The sequence below is a fragment of the Equus przewalskii genome, chromosome 5 (genome assembly GCF_037783145.1).
Source record: "Equus przewalskii isolate Varuska chromosome 5, EquPr2, whole genome shotgun sequence".
Classification (NCBI taxonomy): Eukaryota; Metazoa; Chordata; class Mammalia; order Perissodactyla; family Equidae; genus Equus; species Equus przewalskii.
In genome coordinates this window covers 75,741,856-75,762,646 of record NC_091835.1, presented here as the reverse complement: position 1 = coordinate 75,762,646, position 20,791 = coordinate 75,741,856, and the positions used below count along the sequence as shown (strand labels likewise).

Here is a 20,791-nt window from a genome sequence, read left to right as displayed (position 1 = left end):
AGCCTGTGAGGCCTCTTCCAGGCACCAACCCAAGGCCCCAAGTGTAATGGTGTCCCCCATGGGCCAGGGTGTGGCATCTGCATGAGAGAGCAGAGGAGCAGAAACCCCCTGCTCCCCAACACTTCTCCCCGCTGCAAGCCTGGAACTGCAGAAGGAAGCGACGTGAGTGGGGGGTGGGGTGAGTCTGTTGAAGAGGGCCGGGCTGGGCCGGGCTGGGCTGGGCCGACCCCTCCCGAGCCGGGGGCGGGACCCCAGGAGGAGCGAGGGAGCAGAGCCGCTGGAGAGGACCAGACACTGGAGAGGCGATATGGCGGGAACCAGTCTCGGAGCCCGCTTCTACCGGCAGATCAAGAGACATCCCGGGGTGAGTTCGGTCCCCAGAGCTACCGATTCTCACTCCTCTCTCGCTGCCCCACGGCTCCCACGTCTCCCAGTCCCTGCCTCTTGGCTAGTTCTCCCACTGCTCCTAATCTTTCTCCAAGATGCCCTCCGTCTAGCCCTGCGATATGTCCCATGTTCCTTGAATCCACCTGAGGCAGGTTCCCTGTGGGGTCACGGAGACCGCACAGGAAATGTGGTGTGGGAAGTTTCAGGGGCCCCCCTCTCCCAGAAGAGACCGAGCGCCAGACCCGGGATGGGGGGCGGGGCGCAGAAAAGCTTGTAAAGGGCAATTGGGAAACGTGAGGGGCTGACCAGGAGCGTGCCCTCCGTCTCCCTGCAGCTCATCCCGATGATCGGCTTCATCGGCCTGGGCATGGGCAGCGCTGCGCTGTACTTGCTGAGACTCGCCCTGCGCAGCCCGGACGTCTGGTAAAGGCGGGGCTTGGGACAGGGTCCTGGGGGGCGGGGGCAAGGGGGGTAGAATGCAAAGGCCTCTTGGGAAGACTGGAATGGGTGGTCCTAGCGGGGATCTCCAGGCAGCACACCTGCGACTGGACTGCCCAGCATCTCGGGGCTGGAGCGTGTTCCTGACCTGGGAGGCCTGCACCCGCTCCGGCCTACCCAACCGCTCACTCCTCCGTGGCCCGCGATTCGGCCCGCTTCGGGCTGCGAAACCCGCACCGCTCCCGGCCCTGTTGCCATGGCGACGCCGCTCTGCCGGCTGCCGGATGCCTTCGGGTACCTCCATCTCGGTGCTGGGGGTGAGGCCGGGTGAGCTGCTGGGGGCGCCATTGGGGCCGGGGTGGCACGGAGACTCCACGCCCCGCCAGAGGCAGCGGCGATGGGGGTCCTCCAGCACGCCTCAGAAGCCTCCACGGCGTTATGGGAATTCCGGGCACATCGCTGAAACCCCAGCTCCTCAGGATCTCTGCCTGCTTCCCACCGCTCTGCTCTGCGGGGTTAACCCAGGGTGGCAAGGAACAGGCGGGAGTCCCTTGGCCCAGTTGTCAGTCTGTCACCTGGCCTCACACTGACAATGGTGACAGCCTTCTTGTCTCACTTGTCAGCACCTGCTAACGTGCCTCCTCTGCTGTCAGTCTCTGGGAAATGGGCCCCCCAGGGTAGGAGGAAGGGTGCTGGGGTGAGAGCAGAGACCGTGGGTGTCACCTTAGGCTCGAGTCCCAGTAATGGCTCCCAGAGAGGAAACGCTAACCCTCCCCCTCCCCCTCCGCAGCTGGGACCGAAAGAACAACCCAGAGCCCTGGAACCGCCTGAGCCCCAATGACCAATACAAGGTAACTTCCAGTGGCTCTATGGTGGCACCTCCATCCCCTCATCTCTTGGTCCTGGCAAAGGGAGGCCCGGGGCACTCAGTGCAATCTATCTCCCTTTCCCTCCCATAGTTCCTTGCAGTTTCCACTGACTATAAGAAGCTGAAGAAGGACCGGCCAGACTTCTAAGCCCGGCTGGGGTGCGCGCTGGATGTAAACCACCACCAGCCAGCCTACTCCTTCCTTCCACTCTCCGCCCGCAATTCCAGGGCGCCACTCTAGCCACCCTGGCCAGCTCCTGCTTACACAGGCCTGGTTCCCACGGCAGAGGGGAGGCAGCTCCACCCCCACCCCCTTCCCTCGGTCCCAGCGGCGGAAGCGCCTCTGACCCTCAGGCTTGAGTCCCACGCGGGGGAGGGGGAGCTAGGGGGGCAGGCAGCTGCCCGGTAGACCCAAAAGGCCCCAGCCAGCCCCTCTGCCCCGCTACTTGGGCCCGGCAGGGCGTGGTGCAGGCTACGTGTTGAGCGTGGCCGACGTGAGCCAAGAGCAAGCAGGGGCCTCTGAGTGCCAAGCGACGTGGCGGGCCTCACGTTAGCCCAGGCTCCCGGCGCCAGCCCAGGGGCGGCGCTGCTCCGGCTCACTAGGCTCGTTCTGAGCTGCCCAGCCTGCCCCGGATGCGGCACGGAGGCCCAGGGAGGTGTAGCACGCTCAGGCCCCAGCCCTAGCGCTCCGCCTACGCCGCCAGGCGGCACGCCCTCGCCTCGCACCTGGGCCTCCCCCGCCCCTCCCCCTGCCGTCCCGCCCCTCCCTTGCTCCCCTCCGTCCCCCGGGGATCAAACAGAAGCAGCCGTGGGCAAAATACAATTTCATTTAACAAATTGAATTTGCTGCGCCTGCTAATCATGTCTGGTGTCGGCTCTGATCAGAGACAGAGGAGGCTGCAGCCCCCGGGGTCCTTGTGGTGGTGGTGGGAGGGAAGGGAGGAACACGCTGAGGGAGACAGATCCCCACCTGGCCCAGGGGACCCCTCCCCCAGTAACAGAAGCTCAGGGCAGGTTAGCATTTTATTAGCTAAAAACAGAAAGGAGGGTGCCTACCCAGCCCTTCCTCTGGCTCGCAAGGGTAACTCCCCCTTTCCAGGAAGAGCGGGCAGTCTATAACACTGAGATAACGCAGGAGCAGGGAGGGCAGAAAGCCCCAAGCCTCCTTCTTCTAACTCTTGTTACAAAAAGAAATCTTCTCAGCTACAAATGCCGGGAAGGGGAACTCTACCTGGCTTTTCCCCCAAGTGGGAGGCCTTCCCCCGCTCCCAGCAAAAAATTGGAAGATAGGCCTTGCCCTCTACTGGTCCAGGGAGGGGGAAGGGAAATAGATTCCAGTCTATGGGCCTCATTTCCTTCAGTGCTCATCAAAACCGGGCATGGGGAAGGCCCTGGCAAACTGCTCCACACGCTGCCTGAGGTTGGCCAGCCGACGACTTGTTTCTGGGTCGTTGAGCAGGAAGGATTTGAAATCCTGGAGTTTTGCTGGAGGGGTGAGGAGAAAGCGGTCAGAGCTGTCCGGAAGGTAGCTGGATCACCTGGGGAGGGGGCAGATGGTGACTATAAACTGGCTCAGGGGTGTCTTGCCCACTCACCCGTCTTGCTCTTCACCTCCAAGCCGATGCTGACACCTTCATCTATAAAGTCCACAACTCTCCGGAAGTCATCCTCACGGAACTGACGAGAGGTCAAGGCTGGGGCCCCTGGGAGACAGGCAGAAAGGGATTGGCACAGTCCAAGCCCACCTGGCAGCCATCCTCCCCTCCTCGAACCCCAGGTCTCACCAAGCCGCAGGCCCCCAGGCGTGATGGCACTTCGGTCTCCAGGACAGGTGTTCTTGTTGGCCGTGATGGACACGAGCTCCAGGACCCGCTCAGCTCGAGCACCATCTAGGCCCTTGGGCCGCAGGTCCACCAGCACCAGGTGGTTGTCAGTGCCACCTAAGCGGGGACAGTAAGTGGGGACTGATGAGTCTTAGGCCTCTGCCTGAGGCTACAGGGGCTCTCACCCAGCCCCCTGGCTCACCAGACACCAGTGAGTAGCCGCGCTCGAGCAGGGCATCAGCCATGGCGCGAGCGTTCTTCAGAACCTGCAGGGAGTACTCCCGGAACATGGGACTGCAGGCCTGGAGGGGAGACAGCAGCACCTGTGATGCCAAACCCTGCCCCTTCTGCTCCCCCACCCCCAGCACAGCTGTGACCCCAGTCTTGCCCCCTCCCATCCTGCACTTCCCTTCCCTCAGCTCCAACTTCAGTGAGCAAGGGACAGGGCCTGAGCCTCCAGGCAATGCCCCCCACCTTCATCCCACAAGAGTACACTCCCCAACCTGCTTTAGGGCCACAGCCACTGCAGCAATGGCATGGTTGTGGGGGCCCCCCTGCAGGGACGGGAACACGGCAAAGTTGATTCGGTCCTCAAATGTGTAAGGGATCTCCCGGCCAGACTTGGGGTCCACAGCCCGCACTCCCTTCCGGTAGAAGATGAGTCCTGACCTGTGCAAAAGGTGGGTGGTCAGAATTTAAGCTGAAAAGAAAGGGCATGGGATGGCAAGAGCAGAGGCAACTGGCTGGCCCAGGCCCCTGAGGGCTCCGAGTCCACCTCAGTTGTGCCCAGTGTGCTGAGCTCCAGTGGTCGAGGGGAGCAGCCCCTCACTCCCATCCCCAGACCCTTCGCCAGGGAACTGCTGCCAGGGGCAAAAGAAGGAGAATCATCAGAGACTGGGTAGAAGTCCTCCGGGCTTCAGGTGGGAATGAATTCCTCCGGGATCCAGCCCACCAGTGCCCCAGGACTAGGGCGTGAAGGCAGGAAAGGCGAGGCCTGACCTCAGGGGAGCCTGACCTGGCCCCTCGAAGGGTCTTGTGAGTGGTGGTGGTGACAACATCCGCATGCTTGAAAGGAGAGGGGATCACCTTGGCAGCCACTAGGCCACTGATGTGGGCCATGTCCGCCAGCAGGTGTGCCTTGACCTCATCACATACCTGGGCAGGAAAAGAGACAGGCCTCAGCCCGGGGACGGCCAGATAGGCCTGCCTGAAGCCACCCATCGCCCAAAATCTCCCCACCACCCCTTGGGGAGTGACTAAGTGGTACTCCATCCCTCCACCACCTCTCTCATGCGGGCGTAGTCAATGAGGCGGGCGTAGGCACTGGTACCAGCAATAATGAGCCGCGGCCGGAAAAGTCGAGCAGTCAGTGCAAGCTGGTCATAGTCAATGAGGCCGGTTTTGGGCTGGACAGACAAACAAAAAGCTAAAGCCCTCAGAAAGAAGCGGGGCAGCTCACTCTCCCCCTTGACTTTGAGGGCTGCCCAGGGCTCCCGCCCCTCACTTTCCCCAGCAGAGGGCCACCAGGGCCTGAGCAGCTCCCACCCCACACCCTGGAGCACTCACGTTCAGCTTATAGGGCATAGACTCGAAGAAGATGGATGTGGCTGAGATCCGCTTGACATCAGACATGTAGCCATGGGTGAGACTGGGAGGGGAGGAGAGGACATAAGGCTGGGGAGTGGAGTAACTCCCAGACTGAACCACTCCCCTCCTGGCCGCTCCGAAGGCCTCTGTCCCTGGAACACTACTCCTAGCATGCCCACCCTCACTACTCTGCCCGTTCTGTGGTGGGCACTGGCTACTGGGGTCTTATCTCCCTCCTCCACTATAACTTTCAGGACAAGGAGAAGCCGCTCCCTCTGCATGGCACACAGTAGGTGTTCAAGAAACAACTCCTCTCCTAAGCCCACACTACCCACCAAGCCCACCACCCACCCTATCCATACTCACTGGCCCCCATCAGGCAGGTCCAGCCCCATGATTCGGTCATGAGGCTGCAGAAGGGCTGTATAGGCAGCCAGATTGGCTGGGGACCCAGAGTAGGGCTGGACATTGACTCCCCACTGTGCAGGATCCAGGTCAAAGGCCTCCAAGGCCCGGCGCTGACACAGCAGCTCGATCTCGTCCACCACCTCTGCTCCCCCGTAGTATCTGCCATGGGAGGGGTGTGTCAGGGCAAAGAAAGGGCCACCCCCCCGACCTGCAGCACAGGACCCAGAGGGCCACTCCTCTCCACACACAGGGAGGGGACAGGGAGGCGTCCCCCACTGGGAGCACCAGCCCTGTGGCTACCCTCCAGCCCTCTGTGCCTAGCCCTCACCTCTTGCCAGGATAACCCTCCGAGTACTTGTTGTTCAGACAGGACCCCAGGGCCTCCAGCGCAGCTCGGCTGCAGAAGTTCTGGGGTGGGGTGGGGAGCAATGTCAGAAGGTACTGAGCCCCTTCCCCCGGACCCCCACAGCCCCACCCCGGAGCCCTGGGCTGCAGGGAGGAGCTGGGCTCTACAGGAAGCTCTGTTCATTCAGGCCCCTTGCCAGGCCTGAGGCAGCAGCCTCAGAAACCCAGCTGCCATGATAGATGTCCCCAGCAAGGCCACCTGTCACTCAAACCTGTGCTTCCAGACTCCTCTTCCTCTTGGGAGGGAGGAAGGACCAGACTAGACTGCAGGGGCCTTGGAAGCTCTTTAATGTCCCCATCCCATACCCCAGGCTGGCCCTGCCTTTGCTTCAGAAGACAGTAAGAAGAGAGGGAGATAAGGCCCAGCAGGAAGGCCCTGAGTCTAGAGGGACATCTGGAGAAAGAGCAGTAAGATGACCTGTGACTTCCTGCACCCGTGGTGCCCAAGCCCTGGGCCTCTCCCCAGGCCCCACCTCTGAGGCAATGAGCTCCAGGCCACGACACTGCCTGTCCTTCTCCCTCTGCAGCAGCTCCCACATCTCAGGGTCGCTGTCCGACAGACTCTCCTGGCCTGTCCAGCCTCTGGTTGCTTCTCCAGTTTGGGTCTGGGCCACTTCACTGTGCTGGCACCGTATGGCCATCCTGACTAGCTGACCACATCTCTGCAGAGGCTAGAGGAGGAAAAGCCAGGTCAGACAAAACGTGTCTAGACAGACAGTCTCCCAACAACTCAGCCGTGCCTACCCGGCCCTCTAGCTCCAAACCCAGAAGGCTGTTGCCCAGCCAGCCTGTTCCAGTCCTCACCACCCCCACCCCCACCTTCAAAAGCCGGTTCCAGAGCCAAGCTTGAGATCAATGTCCAGGGGGCGGCTCTGATTCGGTCCATTCACCTCACCTCAGAATTTCCCTCCACCTCAACCCATGAACCTCTCTGCAAAGCCTCAGGACAAAGTTTGTCCTCTAGAAGCCTGTGTCTCTGGAACTCAGGGGCGGTCCACTGAGGTTCCAGAAACTCCCCACCCACAGGAACAAAAGGGTGTTCCTGCAGGGCCTCCATAAGCTGATACCACAGTCGGGGGAGCGGGGGGAGGAGGTCGAGTTGGCAAGAGTTGACAGGCTACAGAGGTGGTTTCTAGAGCAGTAGAGGTGAGAGGGAGAGCTTTAGCAGTCCCTGGGGAAGTGGTGTGTGGGGGGGCGGTCTGCTGGCAGGGAAGCCCAAACCCACATCCTGTGCTCTGCGCCCCCTACTCTTTCCACCTCCTGCCAGCCCACAGAGCCGCAGGGCACTTGATGCAAGCAGTGGGGCCAGGTTGCATCATCTGCAAGGCTCAGAGCCGGCAGGAAAGACTCAGCTCGCTGCTCCCGGCCGGGAACCGCTTGTTCGCCAGCACAGGGTCCACGGGGCATCCGGTGCGCTTCTCTCCCCGAATGCCACGTGAAATAGGCAGTCACAAGGCCCTGGGACGTCTGGTTGCCAGAATGGGGAGGGGCCCCAGTTACCCCGCGCGCATCGGGAGCGCGGGGGGCGGGGGGGCGTCTCAGGGATTCCCTAGTTGCGCATCCGCTATCCCAGGCCCCAGACCACGTGCGCGGAAAAGCCAAGAGAACCGCAGAGTTTGTGAATGGAAACTAGGCTAGGAGCGGAGCTTGCTTTCTGCAGGTCACGCAGTCTCCGGAGCCCCATTCTTACCCGACTTGCCCAGAGCAAAGAGAAGGGCAGCATGGCAACCCGAGGTCGCAGGAGGTCCAGCCACAAACTATCTCCGGCTGAAGCAAGCGGTTGGAAGGAGACTGATCTGAGAGCGCATGCGCCAGAAGAGCCACTCGAGAAGCCACAGAGCGAGGGGAGGGACCTACGCATGCGTGAAGTAGCTCTTTTATGGTCTTCCGGGAATTGTAGTTTTCTCCCCCTTCTTGTGCTTCATTCCCAGATTGTAGCCGCAGGTCAGAGGTTCTTGCCTGAAAGAAAAAGAGATCCAGTCCCGCCCCAACTCGTCACTGTCCTGAAGCTCTTCAGGGTTTTTTTCCCCCGTGTCTGTTATCCAGACAACAGCCATTTATTGAGTGCTTGCTTAATACCTGGCATTCTCAGTCTCTCTGGGAAATACAAAGCTAGAAGTATTCCCATACAAGCTAGAGAGCCATGGCGCCTTGGAAAGCACCCTGGTGTGGAAGGGTGAGAGAACTGAGTTCAAGGTCCAGCTCTGTAACTAACTAGCAAGTTAGCCTGTCTGGGCCTCAGTTTCCTCACTTGTAAATCCATAATAAAATACCCTGTGATGGGGATTAAAGGACACTTCGTATGTAACCATGCTCTGGGATAAATTGTCCTCCCCTCCTCCTTTGACTTACAACCCTGCCTCCTCCAGGACCAGCTCCTCCTCCTGGGACATTCGAGAGCTGAGTGAGGTGCCCCCTCCCGCCTGTCACACCTGCTGCATTTTGTTACCTGTTGACCTCTTGCTGCCCCAGCTGTCTGTCAGGGAGCTCTCTTTACATCCTCAGGGCTACAGATCTTAGGACTAGAAGGCATCTTCCTTTTAGCCTGATTTCATCTGGACTCATCCTCTGGGGGAGGGACTCCTTGACCCCTCCAGGAGTAGGTTCCCAAGCCTGGGCAACAGAATGGACTGGGAAATGTGATATAAATATGTGAGTGTGGGGCTCCTCCTCAGAAGTTCTAATTCAATGGATCTTAAAGTGGGCATTTGCCCACTCACGCTAACACACAACAAAACCTCTCAATGATTCTAATAAGCAGCAACTTTGAGAACCATTGCCTTACATAGAAACATCACACATTCATTCATTCATTCATTCATTCAACAGACATACTGAGCTCCTACTCCATGCCAGGAATGCCATAGCCCTGGAGATACAAGAATAGCCCACTGACTACTGGGACATCAAGAGGCGGGCAGGTAACAAAATGCAGCAAAGCAGTTATGGGCAGGGGCACCTCACTGTGCTCCCAGATGTCCAGAGGTGGGAAGGGGGGGAAAGGAGGAGGAGGAGGAGAGTGTGGCTGTGATGGAGGCAGGTTTGGGAGTCAGAGGAAGAAGGGTAGGACAATCCATCACAGAGCATATTCATATGCAAATTCTCATTTAATCTCCAGAACACGTTATTTCGTTATTGCTTTTCAAATAAGGAAACTGAGGCCCAGATGGGCTAGCTTGCTAATTCCAATCATTCCCACTTGGCTCTCCTACTAGTCCTCAGAAGTCCACCCTTAGCTCCTACCTCCACCCCCTACTCTAGCCTCAGGTGTTCTCAGGTCTTTCCAGCAGCGGGGGTGGGGTGGGGGGCTTGAGGGGTGTTAGGAGTCTGCTGGGTTTTTCTCCTTCCTCTAGTCTCTGACCCAGAACCACTTCCCACCTCCCTCCTTTCAGTTGATCCTGTTATCATCCATCCATCCTATATTTATCTTCCACTTACCGAGTTTTGACTCCCAGGCATGTCTGGGTCAGACTCATCTCTGACTCAGTTTCCCGCTGGAGCCAGTGGGCAATCCCCTGAAGAACACTGCCCTGTCCCAGTAGTTAGAGTAGTTACCTCGACTCAGGACTCAAGGAGAAGGAAGGCGAAAGATGAGGTGTCGTTCTGTGCCTCAGCTTGTCTTTACCCCCTCCCTCGCCCCAGTCAGGGGTCCCCAGGGGAGGGGGGCGGCTGAGCTTGAGAACTGCTAATGAAGCCGCAGCCAATTAACGCCCAGGCCGGGGTTGGGGGCGGATAAAATTAGCAACCGAGGCTGCAGGAAGGAGCTGGAGGCGGGGGTGGGAGGGTGGGCAGCTGGCTGAAGGGGGCCTTGTTTGCAGGCAGCGGCGAGCAGCAGCGCCCTGGCCCAGCTCTCCAAACTCGCGCTCGTCCCCTCCCCCACCCCTGCCTCAGGCCTCCCTCCCTCCCTCATCCGTCTGCAAACTCAGCGCCCACGAAATTAGGAAGGAAAAGGAAGATCGATGACTCCAGATGCCGCAAACACCGTTCCCCCTGCCCCCCACCTGCCGCCTCCCGCCAGCTCCGCGAAGCTTAGCAGGTTGTCAGCGCTCCCGCCTACGCTGTCCCTGCATCTCCATCCCATTCCAGGTTTTATATCTCCTCCCCCAAATCGTCCCAAATAGTCCGCTGGGAGTCCCCTCTTAGGTCTAATCCCCATCCTATCCACTTCGCCCACCTCCGGGAGGAAAATCCCCACCTGAGGCAGGGCTCCCACGGCCCTCGTCTCTATCTGATGTGGTCTTGGATGACTCCCAAGGGGCTAGCTCCATCAATATTTGCCTCAGTTTCCCCACGAGCCGCTGAGGGAGGAGGCCTTGACCAGGTGTCTGCCAGACATAAACCCACACCCCCCCCCTTCCCTACAAAGGTCTCACACAGACGCGTATTGGATTTCACTTTATTTTGTTCCCTTCCCCGTCTGTTTTGGCATAGAAAAAATATCACCAGAGGAAGCAGCCGAAAAGGGGCAGGTGGAGCAGGACTGCAGAGACGGGAGGGAGGCGGCAGAGGGCAGGGGCCAGAGTCGATCGCCTACGCCCAGGAGTTCTGCTTCCCCTACCCTAACGGGGAAAGGAGGACAGGCATACGGCAGGCAGAAGGGGAGAGGGATAGGCCGGGTTTATAGGCCTTTACAGTCTACACAGGGACAGAGCGGAGCGGGAGGACGAACGCCTGAGGGTAAGAAAGTCAGGGTGGGACGAGGGTGCCAGGCCACGTGTTATCAAAGCTGCGGGCGGAACAGCGTCCAGCCCAGCGCCAGGAGCGTAATGGGGACCCAATGCGGACGTAGGGGGCGCTGGGACCGCCTCCAAGCCCCGCCTACTCTGGGGCGGTGCTCTTACCCCTCCACTTTGGGGTGTAGCGGGAGGGGGCTACCCCCAGCTTCACGGGCACTCCCCATAAGGAAAAGGGGACCCACCTCGGCTGATGGTCCCCGGGAGGGCTGTTCCCCTCCTACCCCAGAGTGGAAGGGGTGGACGCGGCCTCAGGAGCTGCGGAGCACGGGGAGGGGTCCCACTCAGGGAGGCCGGGATTGGGCGGGAAGCTCAAGGCCAGGCGAGGGCGGGGCGCGCTATCCAAAGTAAGGGTGCTCGCTCTGGAAGTTGTAGTCTGGGCACACCTTCTGCACCAGTTTGTAGTCAAAGCTGAGGAAGGAGACGAAGATGCAGATGACTTTGAAGGGCTTGGCACACAGCCAGGCAGCCTGGCTCTGCGTGTGCTCGGTGAAGCACACCTGCGACGGGTCGTACAGGCACGGGCGGTGCTTGCGCGCGCGGTTCGTCTTCTCATACTCCACATGGCAATTGAAAGCGCGGGACTCTTTGGCCCCGGGCACTCCCAGCGCGCCCCCAAGGGGGCCCGCCAGCGCGCCCCCGAGGGGACCCCCTAATCCCGGCCCCGTGGCTGCTATCCCCAGCGGGGGCCTAAGCCCAGGGAGCACCCCCTCTAGGGCTAGCGTAGACTGCAGAGGGTGGGGGACGGGCCCCGGCAGCCAGACGCCCCCAAACTCTACGCGCTTGGAGGGCGGCACGATACTGACGCTGAGGTTGCCCAGACTGGATGAGTTGTGACGGAAGTACACGCTGAAGGTACCGTTCACATGGTCCACGATCTTGCCGGTCACCAGCAGCGAGAACTTGAGGGTATGCACCCGGAAGTAGAAGTCCCCCCAGCCGAAGATCTTTTTGGCGCGGGCCGCTTTGATGGACGGCTTTCTCTTGGTGCGCTGCGCTGGCAGCGCCCTCGCCACCCCCGCCTGGGCCAGGGCCCCGGTGTGGTTAGCCGGCCAGGCCCAGCTCCAGGCGCCCGCGGTGCCCAGGCCGTCGGAAGACCTGGGCGCGCGGAGCTGGTGGCCCGGGGCGCCCCCTCCGGCCGCGGCGGGCCGCAGCTCCAGGTACTGCGGTCTCCCGGACTCTGGGATCTGGGCACTGACGGCCTGTGGACGAAGAAAGAGGAGGAAAGAGAGATGCTGAGGTTGTCCCTGGTCACCCCGCCAGGGCCCAAGCCACGCCAGCCCCTTTCCACAGCCGCTGGGAGACCAAATGGAATGGGGCAGGCCGCTGCAAGTGGTTCTGGAGTGCGCACTGAAGGAGACCTGAGGTCCTTTCAAGCTTGTGGTCTCGGCCAAGTCACTCTCTAGGCGTCAGTTTCTCCATCTGTGCAATGACACTGAGAATCCCTGTGTTTTCACAGAACTCCGATGGAGGCTGAGAAAGCCAGAAAAGCCAAAGCCAGTGTGGGTTTGAGCAGGGAGCGCAGCTGTGGACGCGGCCATCTCCCCTGGCCTGGAGCCTGGTTGGTTCGAAGTAACGGGCCAAGGAGGAGCTGGACTCAGGCAAGGGAGGCCATGACCGCTGTCAACATCCAGCATCCAGAAAGCAGTGAAGACCTCCCAACACCTCTGCCGAGCCCAGAGCCCCTCCAGGGCCAGCCTCTGCTCCCTTGCGGGGAGGGGCACGGGAGACCGAGGGCACCCGAGGAGAGCATGGAGAGTCTGGGCGCTAGGGGTTCAGGCTGGGGGTCTGTGCGGGCGCCCCTCTCGGCCCTCCAGCGCTCCTGCGCTGCGAGAGGCCCCCTGGTGGTCCTTCGCTGAGCTGGAGGACCGCCCCCACCCCTCTCCGTGTGTCTCAGGTGGCGGCCGGGGAGACAGCGCGGGCTCGAGTACAAGATGGATCGAGAGGCGGGAGCGGCCGGGCCAAGCCCTGGCCATCAATTATCTGGGGCGGAGGGGGGGGGGTGGCCGGGAGTGAAGGAGATGGGAGAGCCAGAGGAAGAAATATGGAGATGCTGCTCCAGCGAGGGGTGGGAGGGAGAGGAGCCGCGTGTGTCAGAGTGTGTCAGTCAGACTGCGCTGGCTGTGGCCGTTTCTGGCCCTTACTGCTGTGGGTTCGGACTGGGGGGAGGGAGTACTGTGTGTCTCAGTCTAGGGAGGCTGCGTTTCTGTTAGCTTGGCATGGTTGTATGTGTTCGTCTGTCAACCTGGAGTGATTGTGTGTGTGTGTGTGTGTCTGTATGCCCATGCATATAAGTCTGAGGAGGCTGTGTGTATGGGTCTCTGCCTGCTTGTAGAGGCTGAATGTCTGTTGTCGGTCTGTAGTGGCTATGTATGTGTGCCTGGGTTGCACATGTGCCTGGGTTGGCTGTGTGTGTGTGTCTGTGTGTTGATCTGACTGAAGCTGGGTATCAGTGTGTGGTAGTTGTGTCTGTGTGGCTGGTGTAGTTGTATGCCTGGGTTGGCTGTATGTCTGAGGGTGGCTGTGTGTGATTCTCTGAAGGTGTCACTTTTCTTGTGTGTGCTTCTATCATCCTCCGTCCATGTGTCAAGCTCTTTCTACAAGGTGTGTGTCAGGGTATCCAGAACAATGACAGAACAAATGTGGTCTCACTGTGCCCCCCCCCCGGGGGGTGCATATGTGTATCTGAATGGTCCCTGGGGGACCACACATGCCCACAGGCAGAGCTTTGGGTGGATAAAGAGGCCGGGCAGCATGGGTATCCCCTCCATTTGCACACACCCGTGTGTACACACCGTGTCCACGAGGGACAGGAACGGCAGAGTCGAGCCGCCCAGCTCGACTCTCCACCGCCTGGCCCTATCCCTGCGGCGCTGTGATCCCGGGTTATTAATGCCGCGCCACCCGCTCGTCATACATATTTATTGCCCCCTCCTTCCTCCTCCCGTCCACCCCTCCTCCCAGCTCAGGTGAGGGGGGCAGGGGTGGCAGGAGTGATCTTCTCAGACAGACAAGCTGGAGCTGGTAGCTAACACCCGGAGGGTGGGCCTGACAGGGGCTGAGGGAAAGGGTTGTGACCACTGGTGGAGGGGGAAAGGGCTTCCCAGGATGAGGGGCCAAGGCCCAGTTGGTGGGCTTGGTGAGGGTAGGGTTTAAGCCCTGGGGACAGCATTGGAGCAGGGAAAGCCTAAGGTTTCCAGGGCAAGTGGGGGGGCGGGGAGCCGTTTGAACTCTGACACCTGATTGCCTCACCTGTCTTGGCCCAACCCACTGCTCTTTCCAGGAGCTTCTATCAGCCCCGCCACCCCCCCCCCCCCCGCCGCCTGCTGCTACAACCCCAAATGCCTCTGAGTCACCCCCTTCCAGCACACCCCAGCAGCGCCCAAAGTCCTGCCCCGAACCTGCCCGGGACCCATCGAGGGCTGCTTCAGTCCAGCGACTTCTCCCAGGCAGGGGCTGGGAGAGCGAAGGAGGTTTGGCTGGGCAGTGAGGGGTGCCAGGTGTCCCCCCCTCTGATCCCAGACAAATTGCTGTCTGCGCTTCTCTGATCCTGGCAAATCCTCTGGCTTTGGGCACCCACACCCACCACCCGCCGCTGCAGGAAACAGCCAAGATAAAAGGGAAGAGTTGGGGGGGCCAGCAAAAGCGACCTTGGGGGGGAGCTCAAACAGGGAGGGGGGGAGAGTCTGCGAGGAAACGAGCCGAGAAATGGGAACATGGAATAAAATAAAATCAAATCCTCCCTCTGGCTTCCTTGCTCGCACGCTCGCTCTCCCTCTCTCGCTCTCCCTCTTTCACTGTTTTTCCATCTCTCTCTCCCTTACTCTTCTCTCAGTCTCTTTTTGTCTCTCAGTCTCTTCCTCATTCTGTCCCTAATTTTCTCCTTCCGTGATTCTGTTTTTCTCAGTTTCTACCTAACTGTGGTTCTTTCCCTCTATCCTTGGTTTGTCTGTCTGTCTTCAGCCGTAGGTGGGGGTGGGAGTGACAGGAAAGCAGTGTGATAGAGGAGCCCCTCTTTGCCCAGAATCCATGGTGTTGTCCCTCCCCCTCTACGACTGAGAGTGGGAACAGGGTGTTGTCCGAGGAAGGGCTCCCCCTTGCTCCAGAGCTGGTTTAATTAAGCTAATTGGGCGCGGTGACATTTGCGGAGGGGAGAGGCTAACCCAGCTGTCGGTGAGGTGGGTGGGTGGAGGTGCTTGGTGGCAGCAGGGATGGGGTGTGCTTCACCAGGAGTCTCCAGACCCATGCGGGGCGGGAGCGGAGCCAGGAGCGCTTTGCCCCCAAGGCAGCGAGCCCACGCATTGGAGGGGAGTTGAGGCTGTCTCTTGCTGCTGAACAAACTCCACTGGGGTGGGGGGGGGGGATCTTTTGGGATGAGACTGATGGGAATGGGGGCAGGATCAGGCCATTGGCCCCCCAGCCGCATTGCAGGGTGCACCTCCCCCAGGCCTCCAGACTGGCTGGTCGCTTCTTTCCTGCTGCATGGGTCAGGCGGGAAGCTCAGGATTCCTACCAGGGGAGGGGACCCACCCTGCACTGGGGAAGAACAGTGCTCCAGGCCTGGGTTGGGGAAGGGGAGGGAATAGCGTACTGAGCCCTTGCACTTAGAAAGAGGGGGGCACCGCAGTCAGGGTGGGGTGGAGTAGCAGGGGTCTGGCTGGGAACCAGGGATAGAGACAGGGGAGAAGACAAAGCGGGGTGGACAGGACATGCTGGGGTGCAGACTGGGATAGGAATGGAGGAGGACTGGGAGTGCAGGCCTGGAAGGCACAGGCATCGGGTGCAGAGATAAGGGTGGAACAAGGACAGGAACAAGAATGAAGCATGGGAACAGGGATGAAGAGGAGATCAGAAATGGTGGACAGGCATTGGGCAGAGACAGGGATGCAGATGGGGTAGGGACCTGGGGAATGAAGATGGGGGACAGAATGGGATGGGAACCAAATGAGGATGGCGGATGAGCGATGGGCATTTGGGGACAGGCAGGAATGGGAATGGGATAGGGACTGGGAGATGGGGATGGGGACGAGGTGGGGGTGGGAAAGGAAATGGGGGGGTGGGGAATGGTTATGGGGCAGAAACAGGGATGCTGAGAGATGTGGAGACCCGGGGATGGGAAATGTGAATGGGGACTAGAACGGGAAATGGGGGACAAGGAAGGAGATGGGAGGCTGGGACAGAGACAGGAGCTGAGGACAGGTATGGGAGACAAGTCAGAGGAAAAGGCAGAAGACTGGCAGGATCAGGCTACGGGAGGGGGCCGGGCAGGTGGAGGCGCAGATACCTCCTTCTAGACCCTACTGTAGCGTGAGGAGGCGGGGATGCTGGTGGGGCGGGCTCTGCCCTTGGGCCGGGCGCCCCCTCCCCCTCAGCCCCGCCTGCCCGCCTGCTCGCGGCCTGCAGCGCAAGGCTCACCGTTATCTGAATTTTGATTTTATTTTATTTTATTTTATTTCCCTGCTTCCTAGAGCCGGCGCGGTCCCCCCGGGAACGGCCGCCCCCCGCCCCCCGCCCCGCGCCTCACTTTATTATTGCAATAAATGTGCCTATAAAGGCGCGGGCTCCGGGGCGCGGTGGCGGGGGGGAGCCGCGGAGCGGGGATGTAATTTCCCGAAGCCGGAGCCGGAGGGGGAGTGGGCGGGGTGGAGGTGGAGGAGGGGCAGGCGAGGGAGAGGGGAGACTCGCCAATTTCTAGCGCTCCAGGCAGCGCTCCCTGCTCCTCATCCCCGCCCTGCAGCTCGCTGCCACCCCACGTCTGCGACTCCCCACTGCGCCCGGCACCGCTCGAGCCCTGGGACCTCTCCCGCATGACCATACCCTCTCTCGGTCACCCCGTCCCCCTCCCAGACCCGCCCATGTGGAGCTGCAGGGCTCAGCGCAAAGTTCTCCATCTCCTGGCCAATGACTTCATCTCTGACCCCTGGGAGGCCCCCTTCACCTACCTGGTCTCTTTCAACGTTTATCTCGCCCCTTCCTAACGATCCCGTCTCTGACCACACTGACCCTTCTTTACCTTGTTTCTGTCCCCCAATTACTTCACATCCTCCCCAGTCACTCTGTCCTGTATCTTGGGCTCCTCCCCTACCCCAACCCGAGACTCTCCAAATTCTTTCCAAGGGTGCCCCTCCCATACCAGCAGGCTCTGGCTCCAGGGAGCTGTCACAGGGCCCACCCTCCTGTGCCCAGGGCCCAGCTGCAGCCCCTGATTACTCCCAAATCCCCGCCAACAGCTCGGGGCCCAGCCCAGGCTGCGCGTGCCTAAGTGACCCAGCCAGAGATTAGCTGGGGGGCTCGAGGGGGTACAGAGCCAGGGATGGCTAGACGCATGGCTGGGGCCAGCCGTCTCTGAGAGACTAGCTCAGGCCTAATCCTTCCCCGAGGCAGGATGGAGCTGGTAGGTCTCACAGGGCCCCCAGCCCTGCCCTCCCCAAGCTAATTAGTGATTAGTGATTAGTGATTAGTGACTATTGATCGCCTGCCGCTTCTCCCAGTAGGCAGCTACTTGGGCAAGGGGTGGGGAAGACAGAGACAGAGAGGGAGAGAACGGTCAGAGACTGTATTAGAAAGATCCTGAAGAAGGCCTGGCCCAGAGGCCTGAGCCCCGGAGGCAATGGAGGCCAGGAGTCCCAGGCCCTGAGAAGAGACCAGGAGCCTGGAGCAAGGAGGAAGGAGGAAGAGAGCTCCTGGAGGAGGGGCAGGGGAGCAGGATGGGAGAAGGCAGCGTTGTTAGCATTGGACAGTTTCACAAGAGCTGCCCTGTAAACTGTCCCCCACCAGCCGCTTACCTAGTGTCAACCTATTCCCAGCCCGGGCACTGAGACAGCTCTCAACGCGCACACACACATAAGCCACACTCAGATACACGAACACATCCTGAGCCTCACAGTCCCTGCCCACACTCAAATGCACTCAAAACCATGAGCAGACAGATACACACTCACAAACCCCGAGACTCATATACAGACAACACATGTGCCCCAGCACACAGATGCACCGGAGACCCACCTGGGGCATACACGGCTGCACACAAGCACACACAGATGGGTACTCGGACACACAAACGTTTTCCTATACACACTCCCCCATGCACAATTATGCATATCCACACACCCACAGCCTGTACACTCATGTAAACACGGATTTTCACATGCACACAAGCTGGACTAAATGGCAGATACACTCTCCCCCACCGACTCCAACACGGAGGCCCCCAGCTGCAGCTCTCACACACCACACGCTCAGCCAGACCCCATCGCTCACATCCTCGAGCTCACTCTCCCTCAAGTCTCCACCAGATGTTTCATTCCCCTTCAGGGGGCAAAGGAAATTAAACCAGATCTGTCCACAGGGGAGTTTATTTGATGGGGAGCATGGAGAAGAGAGTGAGAAGGAGTGGAAAGGAGGGGTGGGGGAGTAGATCCCTACCTCCTCTCCACAGGCCTTCACACCCGAGTGGTGGTGGGTCAGACCCGTTCCCACAGGCCTCGAAGGGCAGAGCTGGGCAGCAAGTCCAAAGAAAGCCCCTGCCAGTGGAAGCAGTTTCTGTGGAGGGGGCTCTTCTGCCCACTTTCCAGCACCTCAAGGTCACCAGGCAGGTTTGGGAGAATCAGGGCGCTCAATCGCCAGCTTCCAGAGGGCAGCCCCTGCCCTGCTGGGGCTGCTGAGTGCGACCTGGCTGAGCAGGAGGGGTCCCAGTGTTGAGGGGAGAACTACGCCCCTTCCAGACTCTGCAGGGGCTGGGGGTTGGGTGCAGAGAGTAGGGGTTTAGGAAGCCACCTGCCTGCCCTTAAACTAGGTAGGTCACAGTTAGGGTGCAGGAAATAGGGAAGTCATGCACAGGGGAGCAGATGGAAGGAGATGGGGGTCCAGGGCCTAGGCCCCCATTGTGGGACACACAGGAGGCACAGATGGTTGCACTGTTGAGTGGCTCACCCCTTCAAATCCAACACCACACACCAACACCAGCGACACACGCACCCTGGACCCCAGCACTAGCACCCAAGCCTGGCCCGCGACACATGCACGCATGCAAGTGCACACGCTGACCCACACACTCCACACCAGCACACACGAGCACACCGTGCGCTGAGTTGAAACCTCCAAGTAGGGAGGAAGGCCGATTAAGTCTGGGCCCCTTTAGCCTCTGGGTCCTCGCCCTGGAGCCTCAGGAAAAGAGGCAGCATAGGGAGGAGGGGGCAAGGAGGGGGCGGGAGGAGAAACACCCCTTCCAGACAGCCCCCACCCCCTACCAGCCGGGCACGAGAGAGGGGTGTGTCTGTGAGGTCCTGCAGGGGAGAGGGTGTCTCCGCGGGAAATGGGAGATAGTAGCCAAGTTCGCCCGTATCCGTGTGAGTCCGTGTGTGCGCGTGTGTGTTCAGGCCGTGCATGATCGGCACACGGTGCCCCCCGGCACTGTGGCAAGTGCAGAGAAGAGAAATGGGAAGGCGGGGGCGGAGGGGTGGAGGGACAGACAGCGAGGAAGGCGAGTGAGGTTGGCGCGGAAAGCCGGCAAGGCTGACACCCCGCTAGCTTGTCTGTCTGTCTCGCACTCCCGCTCCGTCTGGCGCACTCGCGGGTCGGGCTCGGTGCCCTCCCCCGCCGCGCCCAGAGCCAGATCCGCGGCGGGCCTGCACCCCAGCACCCGCCCCCCACCCTCCGCCAACTTGCGTTGGGAGAGCGCCCGTCCAGAACTGGGGAGTCTGTCCGTCCGCGCCCCCGCGCCGCGCAAAGTTGGGACACTCGGAGCCGGGGGCGGGGCGGGCGCACGGAGCCCCTTGCGCTCCCGGGACCCCGGCGCCCCAGACCCCGCGCCCGAGCGACACCCCGCCTCCCTTACCTTCCTCAGGAGCCACGGGCCAAAGAGCAGGAGAAGCCATTCCGGGAGCAGCCGCATCTCCGCGGGGCGCGGGGCGCGGGGCGCGGGCCCGGGCGGCGCCGCGGGGCGGCTGCGGGCGGGCGCGGCGGGAGCGGGCGGCGCGGCCCGCGGACTGAGCGAGCCGAGCCGGCGTGGGGGCGGGGCGCGGGCGGGGGAGAAAGTTGGTCTGACTCGGGCGGGCGGGGGGGCGGGGCTCCGCGGCGCTCCAATCCCGGCCGCGCCCCGCGCGCCCCCTCCCGCCCAGCTGGGGGCACCGAAGGTGACTTTCACCCCGACACGCCCCAGACACGCCCCCGGCCCAGGTGCGAAGCGGAGAGGCTTGCGGGACTCAGAGCCCGTGTCCCCGAGGTGTCTGGGCACCGACGAGGAACAGGGCAGGGCGAGGGGCGCGATGCTCCGGGACTTGCCCCGAAGGGGGCACCGCGGAGCAGGCACGCGGCGGGGCTCGGGAGTCCAGCCAGACCAGGGTCCCTCGGTGCTCCGGGCCCCTGCTCTGACCCCCGGCCAAGGTGGGTCCCAGGGCAGGAGAGGGGCCGGGGTGAGGTGAGGGCGGGCGGGGCCTCGGGCGGCTGCGGGCCGCGGCGCTGACGGGGATGGATGGGCGCCCCGCGGCTCGTTCGGCCCGGAGATGAGAATCATTGATCACGGACGGAAACCCCATCACGTCTGTCAATAGGGCTGACAAACGGCGCCCGCCGCCCCCGCCGCCGAGGGACCGCCGCGGTGTGGGGACCCCTCCGCCAGGTTGGCCGTTCACCTTTGCCCCTCGCCGCCCACCACTGACCCCCGCGCGTCCCGGAGCCGCCCTGCGTGGGGGTTGGGCAGGAAGTCCCCCTCAGCGCTGCCTGTACGGGCTCTTGGTGCAGTCTCTATCACTGCCCTTGCACTGTCCCATCTTTCACCATCAGCTGCTCTCGATCCATGTCCCCTTCCTCCTCTGTCTCTGTCCTTGTCTCTGTCCCCAGCCCCAGCCCTGTCCCTGTCCCTATCCTCTTAGCTGTTTCTTCACCGGCTCCCTTCTTCCCCTAGTCCCTCTCTCTCCCCTGCCCGCGAGTCTTCAGTTGTCAGCTGTTGCTATGCACTGAGGCGGTGGCTGAGGCTGTGGTGTGACCCACACTTAGACAGCAAGAGATGGGGACAAGCAAAGAGATAGAGAGACAGGAGCATACCCTGAGACGCCCCCCGCCTCCCAGGCATGCCCGCAGATGCTTTCGCAGGGACAGGCCACACCACAGAGGTGAGCAGGCAGGCAGAGTGAAACACATCA

At 61.2% G+C, this 20,791-nt stretch overlaps 3 protein-coding genes across 5 annotated transcripts; 1 reads left to right on the top strand and 2 right to left on the bottom strand.

Moving 5' to 3' along the window:
- The first annotated feature begins 185 nt into the window (after positions 1-185).
- Positions 186-2,535, top strand: NDUFA4L2 (NDUFA4 mitochondrial complex associated like 2). Its single transcript, XM_008533565.2, has 4 exons — positions 186-364; positions 722-810; positions 1,616-1,676; positions 1,785-2,535. The coding sequence occupies exons 1-4, from the start codon at positions 308-310 to the stop codon at positions 1,839-1,841; spliced, it is 264 nt and encodes an 87-aa protein (XP_008531787.1). The 5' UTR covers positions 186-307; the 3' UTR covers positions 1,842-2,535.
- A 168-nt stretch (positions 2,536-2,703) lies between these two features.
- SHMT2 (serine hydroxymethyltransferase 2) lies at positions 2,704-9,919 on the bottom strand. 3 transcript variants are annotated; one of them, XM_070621819.1, is made up of 13 exons: positions 9,355-9,919; positions 7,607-7,875; positions 6,390-6,587; positions 5,840-5,919; positions 5,470-5,670; positions 5,083-5,164; positions 4,800-4,922; positions 4,532-4,671; positions 4,020-4,185; positions 3,719-3,818; positions 3,478-3,633; positions 3,289-3,396; positions 2,704-3,178 (listed from the first exon to the last, which is right to left on the bottom strand). In XM_070621819.1, the coding sequence occupies exons 2-13, from the start codon at positions 7,775-7,777 to the stop codon at positions 3,051-3,053; spliced, it is 1,653 nt and encodes a 550-aa protein (XP_070477920.1). In that variant the 5' UTR covers positions 7,778-7,875; positions 9,355-9,919; the 3' UTR covers positions 2,704-3,050. The 3 variants fall into 3 exon arrangements, with proteins under 3 accessions (XP_070477920.1, XP_008531788.2, XP_070477922.1); XM_008533566.2 differs by lacking the exon at positions 9,355-9,919 and having other exon boundaries at positions 7,607-7,776; XM_070621821.1 differs by lacking the exons at positions 7,607-7,875; positions 9,355-9,919 and adding an exon at positions 6,736-6,915.
- Positions 9,920-10,296: 377 nt separating this feature from the next.
- NXPH4 (neurexophilin 4) lies at positions 10,297-19,619 on the bottom strand. The gene is made up of 2 exons (XM_070619641.1): positions 19,486-19,619; positions 10,297-11,851 (listed from the first exon to the last, which is right to left on the bottom strand). The coding sequence occupies exons 1-2, from the start codon at positions 19,540-19,542 to the stop codon at positions 10,988-10,990; spliced, it is 921 nt and encodes a 306-aa protein (XP_070475742.1). The 5' UTR covers positions 19,543-19,619; the 3' UTR covers positions 10,297-10,987.
- Between the last annotated feature and the right edge of the window lie 1,172 nt (positions 19,620-20,791).